The sequence below is a fragment of the Embiotoca jacksoni genome, unplaced genomic scaffold (assembly GCF_022577435.1).
Source record: "Embiotoca jacksoni isolate LCO1_2020_lvr unplaced genomic scaffold, fEmbJac1.0.p SCAF_1, whole genome shotgun sequence".
NCBI classification, from domain to species: Eukaryota; Metazoa; Chordata; class Actinopteri; family Embiotocidae; genus Embiotoca; species Embiotoca jacksoni.
Window position 1 is genome coordinate 19,772,846 of NW_027185229.1, and position 22,461 is coordinate 19,795,306.

The 22,461-nt window shown below is 38.6% G+C and overlaps 1 protein-coding gene across 2 annotated transcripts; it reads right to left on the minus strand.

Annotated features, from left to right (window-relative positions):
- Window positions 1–4,856: 4,856 nt before the first annotated feature.
- On the minus strand, window positions 4,857–21,741 carry slc6a1b (solute carrier family 6 member 1b). 2 transcript variants are annotated; one of them, XM_069146305.1, is made up of 15 exons: window positions 21,355–21,741; window positions 19,575–19,931; window positions 19,162–19,293; window positions 18,842–18,942; window positions 18,265–18,374; window positions 17,645–17,777; window positions 16,496–16,630; window positions 15,578–15,681; window positions 14,901–15,025; window positions 14,317–14,429; window positions 13,930–14,061; window positions 10,295–10,397; window positions 9,970–10,070; window positions 9,241–9,408; window positions 4,857–7,474 (listed from the first exon to the last, which is right to left on the minus strand). In XM_069146305.1, the coding sequence occupies exons 2-15, from the start codon at window positions 19,819–19,821 to the stop codon at window positions 7,361–7,363; spliced, it is 1,818 nt and encodes a 605-aa protein (XP_069002406.1). In that variant the 5' UTR covers window positions 19,822–19,931; window positions 21,355–21,741; the 3' UTR covers window positions 4,857–7,360. The 2 variants fall into 2 exon arrangements, with proteins under 2 accessions (XP_069002406.1, XP_069002396.1); XM_069146295.1 differs by having other exon boundaries at window positions 19,575–20,007.
- Window positions 21,742–22,461: the final 720 nt, after the last annotated feature.

Genomic DNA, 22,461 nt, shown 5'->3' on the forward strand with positions numbered 1-22,461 from the left:
AATCATCAGACCCCATTTTTGTACCGACACAAAGGTGGTCTAGGCCGGTCAAACATATTTGCATATGATACAGTGCAAGGGTCTTTTTTCTGCACTTGCACTGATTTGCTATTTTCCATGGCTCAACATGAATCCAAGAGATGGGTTGAACGGTGCAGGATTGGTTGTGTCGGGAGAGATACACTCATGCAGTGCCGTTTTGTGTAATTTTTGGGGTGAACTCACGCTTGCGTTTCAACCAGCTCAAACCAGATCTAGGTTCAACGCACCACAGTGAGGGCTAATTTTGTGGCTTCAGTGGACATGGTTTCTTAGATGTCCTACCCTTTTCCTATTACTTATATTAATAATCAGTGGCGGTTTGTGAACACGCGGTGCTGGGGCGACGCCCCCTCCAACATTGAGAGAAAATAAATACTACTTTAACATGTAAAACATAAATTATTTATATAATTATAGTTTTCACGTAAAATGCACCTGGTAGTCTGTCAGCGCCTGTGAGCATTCAATAAAAACTGTTTACAAATTGTATTTAGTTAATTTCTGTGTAAATACATATACTTCCTGTTGCAGGGTGGCACCCAAATGAGAGTGAATGCAAGTCCTTCAACTTTGGCAACCACGATACCTGCTCAGAAGGGTTGACACGAGTACTCGGCTGAAACGAGTATCCTGTTACGGATAATGTACTTTTGAGCAGCACGAGCGTCATCCGAGTAAATGTGTCAATATCCATGTTGATGAAGGTTTCTAACAGACACTAGCTGTGTCCAAACACCGGGGCCAGCTCAGGGCCAGCCTGAGATATCTGGGGGTCCCTTTCAAAATCTGATACAGGGTCCTATCAGTTTTATTGTCTGGCGATCCTATTTAGTAGATCTTACGACAATTTACATACAAGTAAATTGTTGTACAAGAACATGCTTCCACATTATACAGTAGTGATTAGAACCTGAATAAATGGGCATAGCTGAGTGTTGAATGAATAATCAACTAACTTCATTCATGGTTTAAAGTACTTTGTTTCACAACAACTGACTGTGCAATTCTCGAAACACAGTAGAATTAGTCGGAGAACCAATAAACTGAATACTGTTTGCCGCATAATGCTTGTGGTGGTTTAGAACAGTGTATTTAAACACAAAAGCATGATCTTAAAGGAAAGAATGCCGGGAAACTCCCCATAATCCCCTTTGGACTGCTCCCCTGCAATGCCCCGATCCTTCATAACCTATAAGAATAAAGCAACTAAGTTGGTGGTTATTAGAAATTATCTTCATTTTTTGATAAAACATGAAATGTTTGATTACTTCATGAAAGACAAATTCAGATAGCCTACACAAAATGAGTTGTGACTCAAAACCACTAGTGTACAAGGTGGGACGGTGAATATACAGCCATCAATGGTCATCAACTCAATGGTGAATCCCTGCTGGCTGCATTTCAACAGCAGTTGTCATGACCATTATGTCATAATGCCTGGCTATGAGGCACAAATCTCAGTATGTTTAATCAAAGTAAATTATCAATAGATTGACAGAAACAACAGGCCATAAAACAAACTGCAAAGCACCAATACAAGGCTCCAATGTCACAAACGACTACCAATGAGCCAAGTGGTGTAAAGAATGTTGTCTTAAAATGGAGTAAGCATCGCCGGTCAAAAGTTGGTGGAGTTATCACTTCTAGCATGGCAATTGGAGGACCCCTGGTGGCCCGGGGCCCATTTCATTTGAAACGGGTGAAACATGGGTAAGGCCGTGTGCAGGCCAGCTACACACAGAGGCTTTACTGACAAAGACTGCTGCAGCTTCAGACCACAGTCTATGCTTCAGACACACACACACACATGGTCTGTCAGTGTCCAGCGTCCACAGGAATTAACAACAACTTCTGGTTAATTTTCAACCCTGAAAAGAATTAAAAAAAAATTCTCAGAAACACCATGACCCAGGAGAGGCTGAATGCAATGTGCACAATGTTCAAGCAGTGCTACTGGCTAATGTTTAGGCAACATTAGTGTGTTGTGTTGTTGTTGTTGTTGTTGTTGTTTTTTTTTTTTTTTTTGGGGGGGGGGGGGGGTGAGGGGGTTAGCTGAAGTCTGGCTTCAGTTTATCACCAGCTGCTACTGTAAATCATATAAAAATGTCAGCCGACTTTTGTCTTTTGGTTGTGAATCAGGCAGTTGTTGCACATTATGACGCAAGAGCCATTCTCAACCATCTAATAGAAAAAGCAATTCTGGTTAACTACAAAAGAACTGCAATTAGATTACTCATAAGGGAGTAAAAATTCATAAGCCTTTTCATCTACTCATCTGGTTTAGTAATCCAGCGAGCCATGCAAGGCCAAGAAGTTTGTCACCGTCATTTACACGCACAAGTTAGACCAATTAACGCACAACAGTATAGGCCATTTAATTAATGATTGGTATGTAAATTAAGCACACTCAGAGCTTCTGATTCCATGTATTTATTAACACCACAACATCAGTGATCTTTTTAGCACATTGCTCTTCTTCAGTGTTGGTAATAAATGAATTACATCAGGAGCTTTGAGTGTGCGTAATTTACTTATTGTCAGTCCTCAGCTAAGACTATTGAGGCTGTTACAGCCTCTGCTGGGGTGAGTATCTCTGTCATTGATGCCACCCACATCACATGTTTGTGTTCACCAAATTACCCCAAAAACTGGCCACGCATACATGCACTCCTGGTGCACAGAACTTAAACCTGCAAGCATTAATAAAAATAGATCCCGCTGGCTCTCAAAACAAAGAGATAAATCCGTACAAGCATCTGAGATTTGGATCATGTCTATTTTACTCAAGGTTGTGGCACCAAATGTTTATTTAAAATATGACAGTTTTGGTATTTTTGCTTCCAATACGACACCCACGGACATGGTAATATGCTATGTTTGTATGTGGTAAGATTTGTTGAAAGTAGACATATTTCACATAAGGAAAATCTATGTATATTATTTTGCTTACAGTCCAGCTAAACCTTATACTTTGTATTTATGCTTGACATCTGGTCTAGATTTTTTCATCTTGGTTCACAAGATGTTTTTTTTCCCTCATGGTCTGAGGTGGTTAGCAGGAAATGGCAAAATAGAGGCTGGTATCTGAGACTAATAGTAGATTTGAGCCAGGCACCAGCACCAGTGATCACTATGCATGTGAAGTATTTACTCAGGGAAATAACTGCAATGACTAAGCTGCAAGCACACATTCAGAAGATTCCACATAATATCTGGAGTTTCGCTCCATGTCTAATATGGTTTTTGAAGGCGTGTTATTAGCATTATCACTTGTATATGTTTGCAAGGAATGATGTGTCCAAGCCAAGATCACAAACTCTACATATATGTACTGTATTTACATAATAATCTGTTCCACGTGAATATGCCAACAAAAGTCAAGCAGAGACTGTGAGCTAGATCAGGAAGATCATTGTAATTTGTTGCTACTCTTACATGACAAATAATATCTGCTGCATCATATATCCAATGCAGGTTTGTGTTGGGACATGTTTTTAAGCCATCAATTCTCTGCTCAGTCTTTTGATTTGCCAGGCCTGCTACTGCCCTGCTCACGTGAAAACTCTTCTCTATCTGTTTCAGTCAATTGATGCCACTACTGCTGCACCACTTCAACTTCAGCATCCACCTATGTGATCTGAGTATAAAGGCAGTTTGCTTCAAAAATAATCCTGCTCTGGGTGGCTGCAATCAAAGGTGTCAAAAAAAGCCTGCTGAAGCATCCGAGCTGGCTGTACAGAACAAGTAAGTTGGTTCCCTTTCAGTTGCTGGAGTACTCTCTTTTTAGCCTTGGCGAATCAGTCTTAAAGCTTGTTGTATTATATTTTGGAATCATCCTTGATCCCACTGCCTCCTGCAAGACATGTGTCATTTATATGAAAAAAGGGATTTGAGAGAGAATTTGAAACCTGGCCTTCTCTCTTACCTCTGCCCATCTGGCCAAATCATTTTTGTACTGTCTATTTTTGTAATTTAAAAAAGAATGTTGTAGCCTGCTGCAAACTGTTGGAAAGGGGGATGTTTTTAGATAATCTGAAAATTAGTTTGAAGCATTTGACCTCTGACAACCAAAACCAAAACCGCAACATTGCAAAACACAAACATCTTCAACAACGAATACTGAAAGTTTCAGAAAACTGTAAGAAGTGTGATCGCACTGTTAACAAGTGTAATGTAAAAAAGCAAAGTTTTATGTTGAGAAAAACAAAGCCCAGCATACTGTGAGATGGAATTTGTTATCTAATTTTAATCTTTTGCCCTTCCCCTTTGTTTTACTGTTCCCAGTTCATAAATTCTTTATAATTAGATACCTACACATTCTGTGCTTCTCTCTTTCTCTGCAGTTTTTGATGATTTGGTGGCGATTTGGATTAGAGCGGATGTAGGCTAACTACTGCAGAACAGCAGTGAGATGGATGTTGCATTGTGACTGGGCGAGATTGGCTGTCAGCCAGCACAGCTATAGTGTCTGTGCTGGCACAGCTCTCACTGCAGGTGTCATAAGGATATTGCTGTGGCAAGAACCATTTTGTCAGAAACTATCAGCAAAGTTTGCTGTGAACATCTTTTCTGGCGGTGGAGCTGATTACATATTCATTTCCACTTATGCAACATATAAAGTATTAGCATACCTTTCATGCTGGGGCTTGTAGCCTTTAAAAGTCATTTTTTTACTTTCCACAATTAACCTATTATGATTTTCTACACTGACTTATACAAAATTCATTTTTGTATGTATTTAAAAAGGAATTGCCACAAGTTCTTCCAAAATATTGTGCCTTCTCTTCTGGTAGAAAGACTACATGATGCAGACATTATAATCTATAGGTCTTTATTTATTTTTGCAGATAACATATATTGCAATCATGCTTTTTCATATAACACCATCTAAAGACATTATTATATATTTTTTTTTTACATAGAATATTTTACATTAGGCCCATGAAACAGCTAGAAATATACAAAACAATATTCTTTGACTAGACATTTCTATTACATTATGATTATCATCATCTTTATTATTACTCTATTCTGTTATTGTCATAATTTTTACAGTTGAGAGAGATATGTGCTTTAGTTTCTGAGATAGTATTATTGCAGAAAACAGCAAATAATATCACTTTTTTTTTGTTCAACATTTAGACAAAACGAAAGAAAAACTCAGGTTGTACGGACATTCACAGATACATGTATTACACAGTCCAGTTTACAACATCATTCAAGAGAGAAAACTGTAGTATGGTAACTTTATACAAAATTCACGGAACCCTTTTGTCATTGCACATTTTAATTCACATATCTTTGAAAAAAAAAAAAAACATAAATAAAAGAAAAAAAATGGGACTGATTCAACCTGATTCCTGTCGCATGTAGCTGCCACAGAAGCAAATTCTCTTGATCCTTCATCATAGTAATACAGTGATATCTGCGGTCTGTCACAAAGTCAGCATCTACATATGTTTTTATAATGTAGAGCAAACTTGATATGTAATAATAGTTTCTTATTTATCCTAAGAAAAGGAGTAGTTTCATTGGTGTTGGCCTATATAGCATCTGGCTACGTCCAGTTGTTTTAACAGTGCTTTTGCCAGCTTTCTTCTCTGACAGAGCCAAAGTTTCTCTCCCCGAGTCTAATACTGGAAATCTGCACTCTCCATATATTAGGAACACATCATGGCTTCTACTAAAATGACTGCGTGAAGGCCATAACAGTTGATATACACTGAAAGAAATTAATGAAAGAAAAGAGGCAACAATTTGGATCAGCTTTTGAATGTGCCCAAGTATATACTGAGTCTTTATTCTGATTTGTTTCTTCATGTTTTGTTGCTGTTTAAGTTAGCATATCGAATTTATGGGATAAATTTGATTATAGAGGCATTTTTTTTAAAATACAGCATTCATTGTTTCAGTGTGTCATGGTTGTATCTGAGAGAATTTGGTCACGTCCACCTTTGTTCCTGAGCAGTGGGTTACTAAACAGATATACAGGTAAACGATTCCAGCCAGAAGAGTGATAGCTGTCATAGAAATCCATCTTACAGTCTCCAATGCAACACAGCAGCCACTGCAGCTTATTCGCTCTCACAGTTTAAAATATAAATCTGAATTAGCATTGGCTTATTGCAAAACAAGTTGCTTTCTTTCCACTTAACTGGTTGTCAGTCGAAGGAATATCTTCATTTTCTAAATAATCGCTCTCAAGTGGTATTGCAGTGTGCACAGTGCAAATGTCGGATTTCTGTAATGACTACACCTTCAATATTAGAGGTGATAGTTTACAGATTCAAATTGTGCTTGTAGACAGATGCTATTGCTCTATATAGAGTCAAAAGGGGAGGCTTGATTTAATCCATATATAGTCAGTGGGTCAAATGTTTGCACCAATCTTTCAAACTAGAGCATGATTTTGGTCCTTCTCACTCTCACATATAGAAAATGATCTAAAAATGATTCTACAAAAAAGATTCAGACAACATACAAAGTTATTGTTCTTTAGAAAAAAAAGAAACAATTATAACAGTCTCTCGCTATGTATCCTATTTAAGTTATTTTTGCTGTTGTCACAGGTTTCAATCATGCCAAAAGGAATTGGACCCTTCAAGATTCCATACTGTACTTGTGCTTTTCAAATGGAGCCCCAGACATGGACGGTAAACATTTCAGACAAAGTGCAGGATTCTGCAGGGGAGTGATAGTCTGGATAAATTATATTTTACACATACAAACAGATTTGGCCTTACCTGTTGCACATTCCCATATTGCCTTTGCCTTAAATTGATCAATATTCAATTTTCACTTCACAAACTTTAAAATTGCATTTTTTTTTTCACCTTCTATACTGCAAATATTTTTAGGTATTTATTTAATGTACAAGCAAAATGCATTTTACCAATGTTTTTCTTTGTACAGTAATTGGAGTTTAGTAGATTAATTTATATCTTCAAAACACAATACTATTGAATCAATTTGAGCCTCCAAATTTAAATTATATATATGCAATATACAGTAATTGCCTAAGTCACATTTCCTTTTCTAACAAGACTAACTTTTTTGCATAATGAAATTCATAATATCACAACAACTTTGCTGGGTAATTTGTTTTTCTTCATAAGTTTCATAACTCTGTATTATACAAATAAACAAACAGAAAAACCCCTAAAAATAACGGTGTAATCAGGTTGGTTTCACGTGTCCCCAGGAGGTAGGTGAATAAAAGCAGACATAGAAGTCTAGTGGTTGTTCCCAACCTTGATTACGTTTCTTCTGTAGTGGAGCGCCAACCTGGCCGTTGAGACAGAGGGACAGGCAGAACTTTTTAGATGTAGGCTTCCTCATTGGCAGGGTTCTGATTCTGGTTTTCTGTCTGCTGGTCCGGGCCGTTTTCCTGAGCCTTCACCGATGCCAAAGGCTTGATCATCACTCGCAGACGCTGAGAAGAGGATTAGTAACATACCTGATATTACACAGCTGAAAATTGACTGATCGTGTTGAAATTACAACAATAAACTGTCTCTAATAGCATAAGAATATGCATACGAATATACTATTAGTGAGGACTAACCAGCTGGAAAGTTCATGATCAAAACTGTAAGCTGTAACCAAACAGACCAGCTACACAGCTGTGAGCTGGATGAATGTATGGCCTCAGGCTCTGAGTGTAAACATTCCTCCACAAGTCATTATCGGGGGAGACATTTGTGCCTTTTTACAACATGAAACGAGGCCATATAAGTAATACAGCTTAAGAAAAATAAAAGCTACTATTGACAATAACTAAGCTTCCGTTGGCCAAATTTACTAAGCCCACAAAATAAATCAAAACTTAGTGAATCTTCCAAACTCAGGATAGTGTTGGATGGGGGGTCTGCAGCAGGCATTTTTATGGAGTGTTTTTGAAACTGAGCGCATGCCTGGGTGCAGAGCACTAATCAGCTGGCTGATTGCTACAATTAGACAATCAGTCATCAGCTGGTACTGCAGGATCTGACACCTGCACATCGCCTCTGATAGTCTCGCTACACTGCCTGCAATTATGGCCCATTTATTCTGCCAGCGGCGGCTATAAAGCTATATCTGTCACGAGGGAACGTAAAGATATAAACCCTATTATTCTGTGCATTTTGGATGACTGCAAATCAAAAAGCTCTTAATGTAAATGGTGTGTCGGGAAGGGTATTATCTGCAATTGATTAGGATCATCAGGTCAATAAAAATGCAGTGCACCATTGTGCTGCATATAAATGCATGTAATTCACTGAGAACTGCCTGTTATAGCCAAAAGCCATCAAAAATTGTTTAACAGTGCTAATTAGAAATTCTGCTTTACTAATCCTTTTATTGTTGCTCTACTCTTCATGGCAATTTGTTCTGCCTTTACCCAGCATGCCTGTGTGTTTTCTCATTACAAAACCATTGAATTACATTGACAGAGTTCAGTTTTAATGTGCAGGAGAAAATCACATTGGGCTAAGCTCAGTGTTTTCACAGCCAGTGTGGAGTGTCTTTTGGCTGTTAAATTACTAATTTAATTTAAAATTAAAATGTCCGGTACTACTTCCAAAGCCAGCCTTTATGAAAATGCTTTAGATGTAAATGAAGATAATATCGATTATATGGTAATATATTCTGGGAAACAAGACTGCATTTGTGATTAATTTAAACGTTCATTAAAGTGTCCCTACATGGTTAAAATGGATACTTTCTGTAAAATCCTCAAGCCTTGCTTGTCTGTCCATTTACATTACAGTTTTCTCACACAAATGCACCATTATGTTCCAGGGTTGAATTGGGTCCTCTATACAGTCAGTAATAACAGTTTGGCTTGAGCCAAAAAATGTTGCAGACCAAGTAATCCACTATAAAGTCTCATCATGCCGTGCCTGGCTGTGGACTGCAGATTAAAATTCAAACCTAATATGTGTGAAATGCTCAGAGGTGGGTACACTCATGCATATGTTCTGGAAAATCTGTAGCTACCTGTCTCCAATACACTCTTATTATTTATATACCAGGATATAATTGGAAAAGTCCAAATTTCCTTTACGCGTCTTTAGGCATCTGGTCGTGTCCCTTGCGTTCTTTATAAGAAAAAAAATTATCATTTTTGCACTACAAGGCAAGTATTTCTTACTTCTGAACAAATATAGCTAAAAATAGGTAAACATTAATACTGTATCTATGATTATACTTTCTTACCTCTTTGTATGTGCCTTTGAGTGTGAGGAACATGTAGCCCATGTAGCCAGGGATGAGAATCATGGAGGAGAGGGCCATTAACCAGCCGACCCCCTGACCCCAGGCTGGGAACACATAGTCGCCCAAAGTGAGGGGAACCATCTGCACTGCACTAAACAAGAACACTCCCTGGACACAAGAGGGACAAGAGAAGAAATCTCAGCATATTCATCATTTTGCTCACAGACATTTTGAAAGCCAGCAGAACTGCACAACATTGAACATGAACCACCTGTAGTGACAATTCAGTAACATATTCGGAAGTCTAGCCACCAGATGAAGAAAAATTTACAATGAAACTTTGGTTTGATTGTGTTTGGCCACAACAGCCACGGTTGAAATATTAAATGATGTTGCCAAACTGAAAATGCTTGTATTGCAAATGGTAGGTGTCAAGCATCAACCTTGTTTGCATCAACCTTGTTTGCATCAACCTTTACTAAAGCAAAGCATTAAATCAAGTGTCAGTAAAATTAATTAGATGGCTATGCAACCATCTAGCTAAACTAAAGAGATTGGGAAAGCTTTGTTTTGCCTACAAGGTCGATAACAGTCTTTTCTAATATATATGTAGTGCATTCACATGGGAACTCTTAAGCCCAAATTGACCTTGAAGGACTATTTTTTTCCCTGTTGGTGTGTGGTAGATTGTTGGTTACAGCACATATGTTACCCACAGATAACACTTACAGCTACAATGAGCGGAGTGAAAACGACCCAGCAGGCCTTCCACCACAGACAGGGCCTGTAGCCGACCATTTCCTCAATATTGTCATAGAATTTGTTTACACCTGAAACCAGAAAACAAGCATTATGACAACTGTTTTTGTTGTTGTTTTGTAGGATTGTAGATTCAGTCCGTAATTCATAAAATCAGCAATGTTTCTCATCTGACTTATAGATGTTAGAGATTTTAGCTCCCAGCATGTTGCCAGTTATTATTAGACTTAGATTATTAGTCTCCAGAAAAATATCCATATGAATATTACTGAGACATACAGTGAGTGTTGCTTACCATAGAACCATGAAATTGAGATGCACTCAAAGAAGACCAGGAAAAGCAGGCACATTCCACTAGCAGAGTAGTAGTCAAATAGCTTAAACACATACAGTCCACCCTGCAAATGAAGCAAAGAAAAAAAACAAGAGAAAAGAGGATGATAAGATAGATGAGGGCGAAGGAAGAAAACTTAGAAGAGGCAATTATATGCATGTGCAGGACACTACTAAACTGGTCAAGTGGAATGACATCTAGAGCGAGAGCACCAGCGACTGTGGCTGGTGCGGGTTAGTGATGTCTCATTGGTGAGGACATTAGTGGCTTTCTTGAAGAAGCTAAGTAACTACGATTGCGCGGTGCATATAAGACCACTGTAGATCAAATGTGTGTTTGAAACTCTGCTAGTCTCCAGTCTCTTTCGCCTATCAAGTCTGGGGACCAGCTCAAGAGGACCTGTTGGAGTTCGTCCCTTTGTACTCTGCGAAGCCTGATACTTTCTACTGCCCAGAACAGCAATTAGGGTAAGTTCCTTATTCTGTGCATGTAGCATGACGGGAATCCAGTGTGGCAGGAGTAGAGGAACAATGCTAGGTCTTAATATCTCGCTGTTAAGCATGACCTTGGCCTGTGGCGTTTTTGTCATTTTTATCCCCAAGTAGACAGACAGTAAGATCTTTTAGCTACTGTACTTTTTTCTAACTTGCTCAAAACTAATTGGACTTTAGATTGTCAATGATTTGGTTTGCACGGCTGCAACTGTAAAATGTTTAAAACGGGAATGTCTGCTAAAAAAAAAAATCATAAAAATCTTGGCAGTAGTAATTGAATGGGCGGTGTTATAAAAATTGAGAAACTCTTTAAATTCCCTAAAATGGCCTAAAAAAAGGAAAGTTCATGCTAACCTTAAAATATGGTTCAGTTAGCATGTTAGCTGAGAGAAATTATTGAATTTATGTCAACAAGCAGGACATGATAATGAGAGCTTAATCCTAAAATAAAGGACAATCATTAGATTCGACTTTAGTTTAGTAGTTGACAATGTCCCATAAGTGAAAATGTATATAAACGTTTGTAAATAACAGTAGATCAAAACATGTATTCAAACATTCTCATTCATATACATATTCACAAAACAAATTTAGTTGTTAAATAGCATCATTGTAGAATGCTAATGACCATGACAGATGTTTCTCTAGTAAACTATAACGCCCATCTTAAAAGTGCTAAATCAGAGTATTTTATTTTAAAACATTCAAACATGAACTAAATTTAACAACAGACTGTGAAAAAAATTATAGTTTTGACACTGTCAAAGACATCTTGTGTTGCAGATATGTTGCTAACCAGCAAGCCTGTCTCATCTTGTAATACCACTTGGTACCTAAAGATGCAATAGTGAGTCACTGTAGAATCCAGTCTGACCTCAGTGAAACAAAAGATGATGACATTGTCATCCTTGCATATAATTGAAAGGAATAGTTAACATAACGTAGGCTGAAGCCTTTGATGAGCGACCATTATCACCACAACTATTATCCATTCCTGGGCAATATTATTTTTTCCTAGGAAGGCCAAGGCATGGCCTGTTCTACTCTGCCTCTGATTAGCTTACCCAAATCAATTTTCCCTCTTCATGCCTAAACTTTGAGTACCACACCAACAAAGGCAACCACTGCTAGCTAATAAGAAGCAGAGTAGGGCGGATAATGCCTTCACCATCCTAGGAAAAAAATTGTCCACTACAGACAAGAAGCAATGTTTGGCAGCAAAACAAGAAGTGATAGAAACGGAGGCAAACCAAGAGTTCATTTTGGCAATCCTTTCCAGCTTTGGCGATACCTTTTGTCAAACTGTAAAAAAATTAAGTTTGATTCTGAGCTCACAAAGTTCCTTCTACACTGGTAAGCAAACATCTGTTGCTAACATTTGCCATGTGGCGTTAACTTATAAAACCCTTAATGCTGAAACTATGAAAGCCTTTCTGAGTGCAGACTGGACGCCATAGTGACTCACTATTGCCTCTTGAGGTACACAGTTATATTACGAGATGGGACTTACTTACTTATATAGCATCTTTAATTACAATCATAATCAGGTTAAAACAGACTACATAAATAGGAATAGGATTAAAATATAATTGTGTGCATCTGCATCTAGAAAATTTAGACTTGCACACTCACTATATTGGCTGTGGATAAAAAAAAATTAAGTTGGTGATGAAAGCAGAAAAATATACTGATGATTTTGGTACTGGTGCAGCTCCACCAGTTATGAAGCTGGTTTATTGTGTTTGTGCTTGTCCTGAGTGTATCATTATAGATACATTTCAAAAGAATCAAAAGGTTGTTTTTCTTTGAGAGCATTCATTTACTGGGTAAATTAAATCAGCAGATATTCTGGGTGCAAACATCACATTTCAGAAGCTCATTAACTGTACTAAAATGTTTATTCTCTTAGGAGCTTGAACATGTGTAAAATTTGTGGCAATCTACTGTTAAACTTAGCTTAGCCCCCCCCCCCCCCCCCCCCCCCCCCCCTCAACTATTGTTCACAGCTTCAGATTTGTTTTGCAGTAATTATAGTCTGGAAACCCTGTTTGCATTAAGGCTCGCTTAGCAACTCTGAAAGATGGACCTATCAGCAACCAGTGGCACTTGTTTCTAAATGTAGCTCCAACAATGGCAGTAGTAGTGTTTCGGTGAAGAAAACATGTTATATGGCAGTCAATTCTGTTTCGTTAAAGGCTGCTAAAATAGTTTCATATTTGACCCAAAGTCTATGGCCATTAGGATGCAACAACTGAATCCTCAGTCCTCAATAAAGCATGGGCAAATCATATTCATGCCGTGAATTTGGGTATGGTAATACAAGGCTAGTTCAGACTCATTTATACTACTTTAATGAATGGAAGGTAATGTCAGCGCTAACAGAAAGGTCAGGGATCAATGAAAACATAGGGATTCATCCTCCTTGAGTAATCACTGCATATTTTGCAAAAATGTAGCAATTAGACATAACACGTCATAAAGTGAAGTACATTTTTTCTCAAGGAACCATTTTGAAAATAGTATTTAAGGGAGGTTTCCAAAATAATTTGATATCAAAGGGAACCTACATGACATGGCTGTATGACAATCTGGCAATATGTGTTGAGACATCTGGCAGTGTTGGACAATTGGACCAGTACAAATATAATAACACGGTAATTGTTTCGCTCAGCCATGAAAGGGAAAATAATCAAAATCATGGCTGTGAACCTTTTACATCTTGTTTCATGTTTGCAGACGATGATAATGCTAAATGACCTAAACCTGGTTGGCAAGGAACTACAGTCTCAGGAGTATGACCCCATGACCTTTTTATTTAGATCCTCTTTGGATTCCACAAGAAGGCCACTTGGCAAGCTGAGTTAACAATCTTGCAGGTTACTGGGTCAGCTGCTCCGGTCTAACCACTACTGTCCCGTGGGAAAATTTAATTATCCTGTGGCAAAAGCTAAAATCAAAAGGATGAACCAAACAAATAAAGCAACAATATTGAGCTGAAATTGGCAACTGATATAAACCTTGTTAGTCAGTCAGGTTGTTTTTAGTGATCATGAAATAACTACCCAGCAATGTCTCTGAGAGCCGGTACATTATCATATTTACCTGTGTGATGTTGGACAGGCCAATGATATAAGAAACAAGGCAGACGACTGCAATGAAGATCTCTCTACGCTTTCGGAGGACGTGAGGGAATTCATCAACCAGTGCAGTTATGAAGCCTTCCACAGTGCAGAACTGGGGAGAGTGCAGAGTCATGTCAAAACTGTGTTACGTAATACTTAGCTGTCATAATAAAACACAACTAAGGTTTAGGACATGAGTGAAAGTGTAATGGCCAGACATATTACTGTACGTTACAGTTAAACCATTGTTCTGACACACTTTGAAGCTATCCAACCAGAAACAATAAAATCCTGGGTTTAGATGTTGCAATCATTCTTAATTAAAGTTTCAAAAAGCTATGCTTCAAAAACCACCAATTATGTTTACCTGGCTGTCGATTCCCAGCATCAGCAGCATGGAGAAAAAGAGTATTGCCCAGAGTGGAGAGACAGGCAGCTGGGTGACGGCCTCAGGATACGCCAAAAACGCCAGGCCAGGTCCTGATAAAACACAAATATTACAGAACCTGTGATTTCTTATTTACAGTGGGACACTTATAAAACATGAGTTGTGCAGTTACAACAAAATTAGTCAAAAAATGAAATGTCAAGTTCATTTGAAATATAGAGTCTGCCATTTTAGTGTATATACTAAGCTATTATAGCAACAAAACTGTAATACTGCATAAAACAAGAAGAGGCTGCAGAGAATTTAAGTCCAAAGTGTCCTTGAGAGAAAAAAATGTGCGACACATTATAGTTGAGTATTTGCAAAGGACAGAGAGTTTTGCAAAATGACAAATCATTTTTCCCATCTAATAAACCCCAAAATCTGAATTTAGATTAAATGGCAAAGAAAAGCTTCTTTTCCCTTTTTTCTGACTGGAAAGAGTTGAATACAGTTTTTGTACTATTCGCATCTCTTGCTTGCGACTATTGTCACTATCGAGTTTCAACATTGATTGCAATTACCTGAGGCTGCCACATCAGCGATGGGTCTTTTTGTTACATTGGCCATGAATCCCACGATGGAGAAGATGACAAAGCCAGCGAACATACTGGTGAACGAGTTGACGCAGCAGACAATGATAGAATCTCTGTAGGGGAGAGACAAAGCACAAGGCAGCCATTGTCACGCCTATATCAATTCCTTATCAACCCGTCACACATTGTCGAGAGCCAACGAAGGGGGAAGGGAAGGGAAGGGAAAGGTGGAAAGCCATTTTGCATTGTGCAGTAGCACAGCAGCTGAATACATTTATATTGACCTACTCTTTTAAAATGGCAGTGAGTGCTAATAATTTACAATAGTTAGAGCCACAGATAGATAGAGTTAGGATGCTGATCAGTATTTACTCTACAAGGTGACAGTAGCTGTGGCACACCAAATGTCTGTATATGAGTGTAAAACACAGGGTAGAGACAAAATAATGCCTGATACAACTGCAGGCTCAAATAATCCCAAAATAGAAAGTAAAGCAGACACTATGTTGTCACGAAAACCAAAAATACTCCCAGGAGGAGACGTCCGCACAGTCTCCACTCGAAAAGAGATCCTGACCAGTGCTACACAGTTAAATTTCATCTGAACATTGTTTTGTTAAATGTGGTAAAGGAATCTGAAATGCAACATATTTTAATCCACCTACCTGTACACATTGTTATTGAAGGGATTGTAGCTGCCGAGAGCGATCAGGGAGCCTAACCCGAGCCCGTAGGAAAAGAAGATCTGAGTGGCAGCATCTAGCCACACCTGAAAATCATTAGAAAATTGTGTTTAAGTAGGTGTAAACACATAGCTTGGGCAAAATCTATGCTTAATAGGAATTTTTTTTTTTTTTTTTTTTCAAAATGACCAGGATTAATTTGAATTAAATGCTTATCTGACTTCTTTTGCTAATTTAAGCCTGTATAAGTGGCTGGACTGATTAAAGCATTTGCATAACTCTATCTTGCTTCTTCTAAACCTTTGATCAAAAGACAGGAACAGGGAAAAAAAATACTGGTTCCAGCAATCTGTAATGCCAAATTGTTTTTTGTTACAATTTGTCCTATCTGATCCAGTCTCATTCCCTTGTATCCCATTCAAATCTGACCTCGTCTTCTCCATTTGAACAGATTTACACCTAACGTAACATATTGTGGAAAAGTGCAGCTCAAGGAAAAATATATTTGTAAACTAGACAGTAGTGATGTTTTGCGCCTTAAAGCTAGTAGAAATCCTCTTTACTATTTGGTAAATTAACAGTGTTTGTTAATGACATTATCTGTGGATGTAAATGTTAATGCTGTGCACTCACTAAGGATTTATCTGGATTCGATTGAGCACTGTACAAATCTTAATGTCTAATTACAGTACTCCAAAAAGATTTAGATGCAGGTACAGTGAGAGACCTCTGCAATGACATTACCATATCCTGTAAACAGCCTGTGTAACTTTACCCCCAAAAAACAAAACAAATCCTTCTGCGCTCAGTTTATCCTCTAGGACTACTTTTATTTTGGTGGTTAATAAATAGTTACACGCACTCCTGAACAAAAACAGAAAGGGAGAGCAGAGAGCATACCTCAGATTGCTTAAGTTTTTCAAAGTCTGGTGTGATATAGAAGCGGATTCCATCCATGGCACCAGGTAGAGAGACGCCACGGCAAAACAGTATGAACAGCATAAAGTAAGGGTATGTGGCTGAGAAGTACACCACCTGTGAGACACAAAGTCATTGTTATATACATATATATATATATATATATATATATATATATATATATATATATATATATATATATATATATATAGTTTTACTAAGCCATAGCTAACAGCTAGTTAGAATTATTACACTATTAGTAGAAAAAAAAACCTGCAAAGTTGTTCAACTCATCAACTCGCTATGTTGCGGTGGCAGTGCCCCCACAACACAGCACAGTGCCCTAGTCAGCTATTCCCCAGAGGCAAGATTACCCCAGAATGGCAGGGTCTAGCACACTCCCAGTGCAGTATTTCCCTCCATATCTGAAATAATTTTGCCCTGGGCTATCAAAGTCAACACTATCTATGTCATTCATGATAAAAAAAAAAAATAATAATAATAAAAAAAAAAAATCTAGTGAATAAGAAATGAAGCAGCAGAGGCTCTGTAATTGACTCTGGTGTAAAAGTTGTGAAATCATCTAAACTCCCTTTGGCACACAGACAAACAAACAGAAATTAATATAAAAAGCAGATAAAGGCAAATCACAAATAAAGTAGTTATTTTGTAGCTGAGTGGGCAGACGATGGCTCTAAAGCCGCCAAATGTAGGATGTTTCCCATTGTGGAAAATGTAGGTACTCATAGTACACTGGGTGCTTTGGATTAAAGGGAAATTGCCTTTAAAATACTGCAGAGGCATATGCTGTGTTTAGTGTGTCACTATCATCTAAATAAACTGTTTGAATATTTTCAAATATTTCATGACAGTAAACATTATTAAACTAATAAAAGGTTCCATCTTAATGTTAAATGTGATCTTATCCTACACTAGTATGAAATTAAATAAATTAAAAATGAAAATTAAGGATTACGGGCAGTTACGTAATCACAAATCACTTTCTTTGAACAATAGTCCAATGTGTCATTGTACCAGTTGTATGACCTTGAGCAGTTCATCTTAGGTCTAAAATTCACAGCAAATTTTGTTTTTCAGTTGTTCATGTCTTTGTCCTCCTCTTGTACTTACTTTGCCAGTCCAGCTGACCCCCTTCCAGATACAGAAATAGACGAGCACCCATGCAATGGCAAGTGTGATAGCCAGTGGGATCCTGAGCTCACCAGGCTTTTCCAAACCGTCGGTCATCTGGTGCATGTTCCGTCTGCAGGAAAGTGGTAAGGTGGACTTATTACAACACAAGGGCATCTTTGATCTCATACATGCAGCATGCATGTGTGCTTGCAAAAACATGCATACACGTGTCTGGATATGAACAATGAGCCTCTCCATGGCTCTCTTTTTTCACCCCTGAAGCTTTTTAACGGCATCACAGTCAGGGGAAAGGCATGCTTGTATGCACACATATCTACATGCTATTTTTTTCATTGTTTTTTTCTTTAGCTTGTTTTAGGCCATTTATTTAGTGTGCACATTTTCCCTCTTCTAGTGGTGTCCTTGGGTAGATGGCTATTAAAGCATTTAGTGAGCCATTGGATCATCATATGCAAATAAATATATATCTGACTCTGACCCCGGATTTGACCCTTCATCATGCTCAGCAGGGAAGATGACCTTTCGTGCGTTGCTAAAATCTGTTCACAACATAGCAGTATCCTTGTGATCTAAACAGACTCAGATATCCAGCTTACTCCCAGAACTCCACCACAGCGCTGGTGAGGTTTCTGGTGTCTGGGATGCTGTAGTTGGTGTAGCAGCGATCTGTGTTCCAGGGATTGCCACAAGTCTGCCATGGCAGGTCCTGAAAATTAAAGAAAAAAAACACACACACACAGACAGCTCTTTTTACTTGGACTACTCTCCCACTGCCGGGTCCCATTCTCTCTGGCTGTCGAGCAGCCAAGAACCATGATACTCACTCGGGACATTGAGATTTCATGGTTTTCTCAGAGGAGTGAATGCCTCATCGCCAAATGCATTTATCAATACCTTGTGTAAGGCGCTAATTATGTGGGAAAGGAAGTAATAAATGTCATACTCTGTTAAGACCTGTGTAGCCTTATATAAGAGATGCTGGCAAACAGAACCTGCCACATAACTAAAGGATTACCGAGTAAAAATACAAGAAAAAAAAAGAAAAAAACTGTGCCTTGTGTGGAAAAAAAAATCTGTAAGGAATGTAAACCCCTGAATTTTCAAAAGGTATGTCCCATCATTAAAAAAAAATTTAAGGAACAACTTAAATAACTTTAAATAACAAATACTCACAGCAGTGAAGGAGTTGTACAGATAGTAAAGAGCCCAGGAAATTATAACAATGTAATAGATATTGAGCCAAAAGGACAGAACGGCTGCAGCCAGACCCACACCTGAAACAACCAAGAATACAGGGATGTTAAACTGTGCTGAAATAAAGCTAGAATGAGATTATATGTAAGAAAGGTTTGAAAGCTTTGGTCGTTCATGGCTCTCTGTTAGAGCCCCAATCTCCGACTTCGCCTTTTTCTTTTTCATCCTGGCCTTCAGCAGCCAGTTACCATGAAAAAGCATAGTTTAGGGCTTAATAAGAACGTAAATGTATATTTTACCTTTGAACATTGGGGCCAGTTTCCACACTCCAAGACCTCCAATAGAAGTGTACTGACCAAGAGCCGTCTCCAGAAAGAACAGGGGCATGCCAGCAAATATGAGGGTCAAAAAGTAGGGAATCAAGAAGGCCCCTGAATGAGAGGTGAGAAGTAAAGGTGTGTAAATGACGATAAACCTTATACTATTAATATTCAACATAATCGAATAAAATATTTTGTTTCAGATTGTGCCCCAGATCAACCCATAGGTACAAGCTTGTGCGCAGTTATGCACAGCTATGATGGGGGAAATATGATAAGATCTGTTTTGGTTAAAAATCTCCGGGAGCCAAACGGTCAGGTTTTGGTGTCGAGATCTTTGGACTCCTTTTGGTGTGTGGATAACGTGAAAATTGCGAAGAATTCCATATTACCTCCGCCGTTTTTTCCACATAAGTAAGGAAATCTCCAGACATTTCCGAGTCCGATTGCGTATCCAACACAAGAGAGAAGAAAGTCAAATCTCCCACCCCACGTTTCTCTCTCGGGTATGTCCTTTTTCGTCTTCTGCACTTTCACCACCAAGGTTTTGGGTTTGTCGTTTGGCGTGGTGGTGGGCGCGTCATTCACCGTCTCCGTTAAGACGTGTCCGTCCGAGGTTTTGGTCCCGTTGGTAGCCATGGTCACGGTGTGTCTCGTATAGTCCTGACCAGCGGAGAGGAGGGGGTTGCAACAGCGGTCCAGGCAGACAGCAGCTTATCCGTCCAGTATTCCCAGGTCCCAGAGACTAGCTGAGCAAAGACGAATAAACGGGACACTGTGAGATAGGAGCAGAAGCGGTGGTACCTTAGCAACCGTCCAGCGATCCTGAAAACAGAAATACAAAGAGTCAGACTTTCACAGAAAAAAAATGAATACCTAAATTGGATGTTCCATATGCAGATATACTTATGATTTTCTAAAGTAGAATGTCAGGTCTTAATAACGGGGGACTGATTTGCGTAATTGTGCCTTAATTCTTTAGGATATTGACATATGATGTTTACTTTATCAAATAAATATAATCTCTTGTTTTCTGAAATATTTTTTAAAAATATTACATTTATGATCGCAGTTTTGCATGGATATTGAGTTTGCTTGTGCCAAGTACAATATAATTGATTAAAAAAAATAAAATATCGCTTTACACCGTTGCGTCTATTTTAATTGCTTTTCCTCAGGGGGGAGAAAAAAAAAATCTGCCCCACGACCCGTGAACCCCACTGGATCAAATAAAGACTTTTTATGCAATAAGAATCACTTTTAATTGCTTGGAGAGAATACATGTTAGCAGAAATTTAGAGCCTGCTCTTGTCCTTGATTCATTATGCTCTAAATTCAATGGCCCACTTCCCACTGCTCCGGTACAAGAGAAGAGCAATTAAACACATTTACGAGTCAGACGCCATGATCATGTCTAATGAATCACCTGGAGAGGCTGATAACTCACTGGAGTTTGCAATTCCGATAGATATTTTCATGACATATCCACAGGATAAAGTTGCAATGTTCTATTATTTTACTTTCTAATTAATTAGTATGCACAGCCTACGAGCAATTATAAAAACACAATTTAAAATTAAATTTTTTTTATAAAGGGCCTGAGTTTAATAATTATTTGTATCTTTAAGTAACTTTTTAGAATACCAAATAAACATCCGTTGAAATATGAAACGCGGACGAAACACGGAGCGCGCACTCTGCGCTTCCATAACCTGGTGCCTAATTGTGAGGAACGATATAAGGAACACGGTTCCATTCAGAGATTAAGACTTTAAAAATATTTTATATTACTGAAGGATGCAGTTTATATTAAAACTTGCATGAATATTCCAGGTTGACGTAACGTTTTGGGCTCTGAGAGACACAAACCCTCAGGACATATTGCCTTTCCCAGAACAAAGAATTAAACGATCTTTTTTTTTTCTACACTGATCACACAGTTACATGTCGTATATGAAACATGTGGCTGCAGGAATGAGGAATAAAATACGCTAATGGTACCGTGAGATACGTCCTTGTCGCCATCAAGTGAAATGCAGTCGCACATCGGTGCGCATTGACAAATTCAGCGCATCTGACAAATTCCTCAATTGTCCTCTCGTGTAATATCAAACGCATACGTTATCTTTTTCGAATTTATGTAAAGTGCATACTGTACACCAGAATACTTACAGTAAAATCCGTTACTTTGCCAGATTGTTTCCCCCGACGGGAAAATCCAAATTCATAAAAAGTTACTTCCTCGCACTTGTACAGAGTAAAACCAAGGTGAAAACTTTGCTTCCGACGACAGCGAGCAAATATATGATCCTGAGGGGGGAGGATGGTGGACAAATGCGCGTTTGAGAGCAAGGTGCTGTCCTTAAAGGAGTGGTGCTGAAAGAGAGGAGGGGAGAGAAGACGGGGAAAGGAGCTGCCGCCGTCTGAGTTGAAGCGAGCAGGGACGTAACATGGAGCGCAGGATCCTCACTCATCTACATAGCGTCAATGTCACCTCAAAGTCGACCCTCCCCAACGCCAACATTTCCTCCACTGAGATGGCAGCGGGTATGAGAGAGGAGCATCCTCTTGTCTCAAGGTTTTATATCCTTACTCCTGCAGTTTTTTTTTACATCAGCAACTTCTCTCTCTTCCCTCTCTCTCTCTCTCTCTCTCTCTCTCTCTCTCTCTCTCTCTCTCTCTCTCTCTCTCTCTTCCTTTCTGAGTTGCTCAAGGGCCAGATGATGTGTAATATAGACCTCTATGGGTTACCTAACATTTTATGCAATCTTTTGTTTGACTTCTCCATAAGTTATTTCAAAAGTTTCACTAGACTCCATCAACTTGCCATTAATAGCACATGGTAACACTCAAGTGACAACTATTCAATATTTTCATTCTCCAAACTTCCATCCATCCAGATTTTCTTTGATTTATGGAAAACAAATTGTGCAAAAAGGCCACACTTTGGGTAAAAATAAGTCGTTAATATTGCATCAAATCCAGAGTAGCGAATTCAGAGGAACATGCCAATGGCTGCTCTAGCTGCTGGCAAAACATGATAAGAGGGTCCCAGCCAATAAAAGGAGTCAGGGTGTGTGAGATAAATTGAAAACTGTGCTTCTAATCTTCTTAGCCTGCTGTCTTCCAAAATGAAATATCCTTGTGGAACATCCCAAATGAGCAGTCTTAATGCAGACTAACTCCCACATCATGATAAAACATTAGGGACTCACTAGTGGCTTAAACTCTCTCATGTTTTAACAGTTCAAGTATGAATTGTGAAAATGAATCAGTATT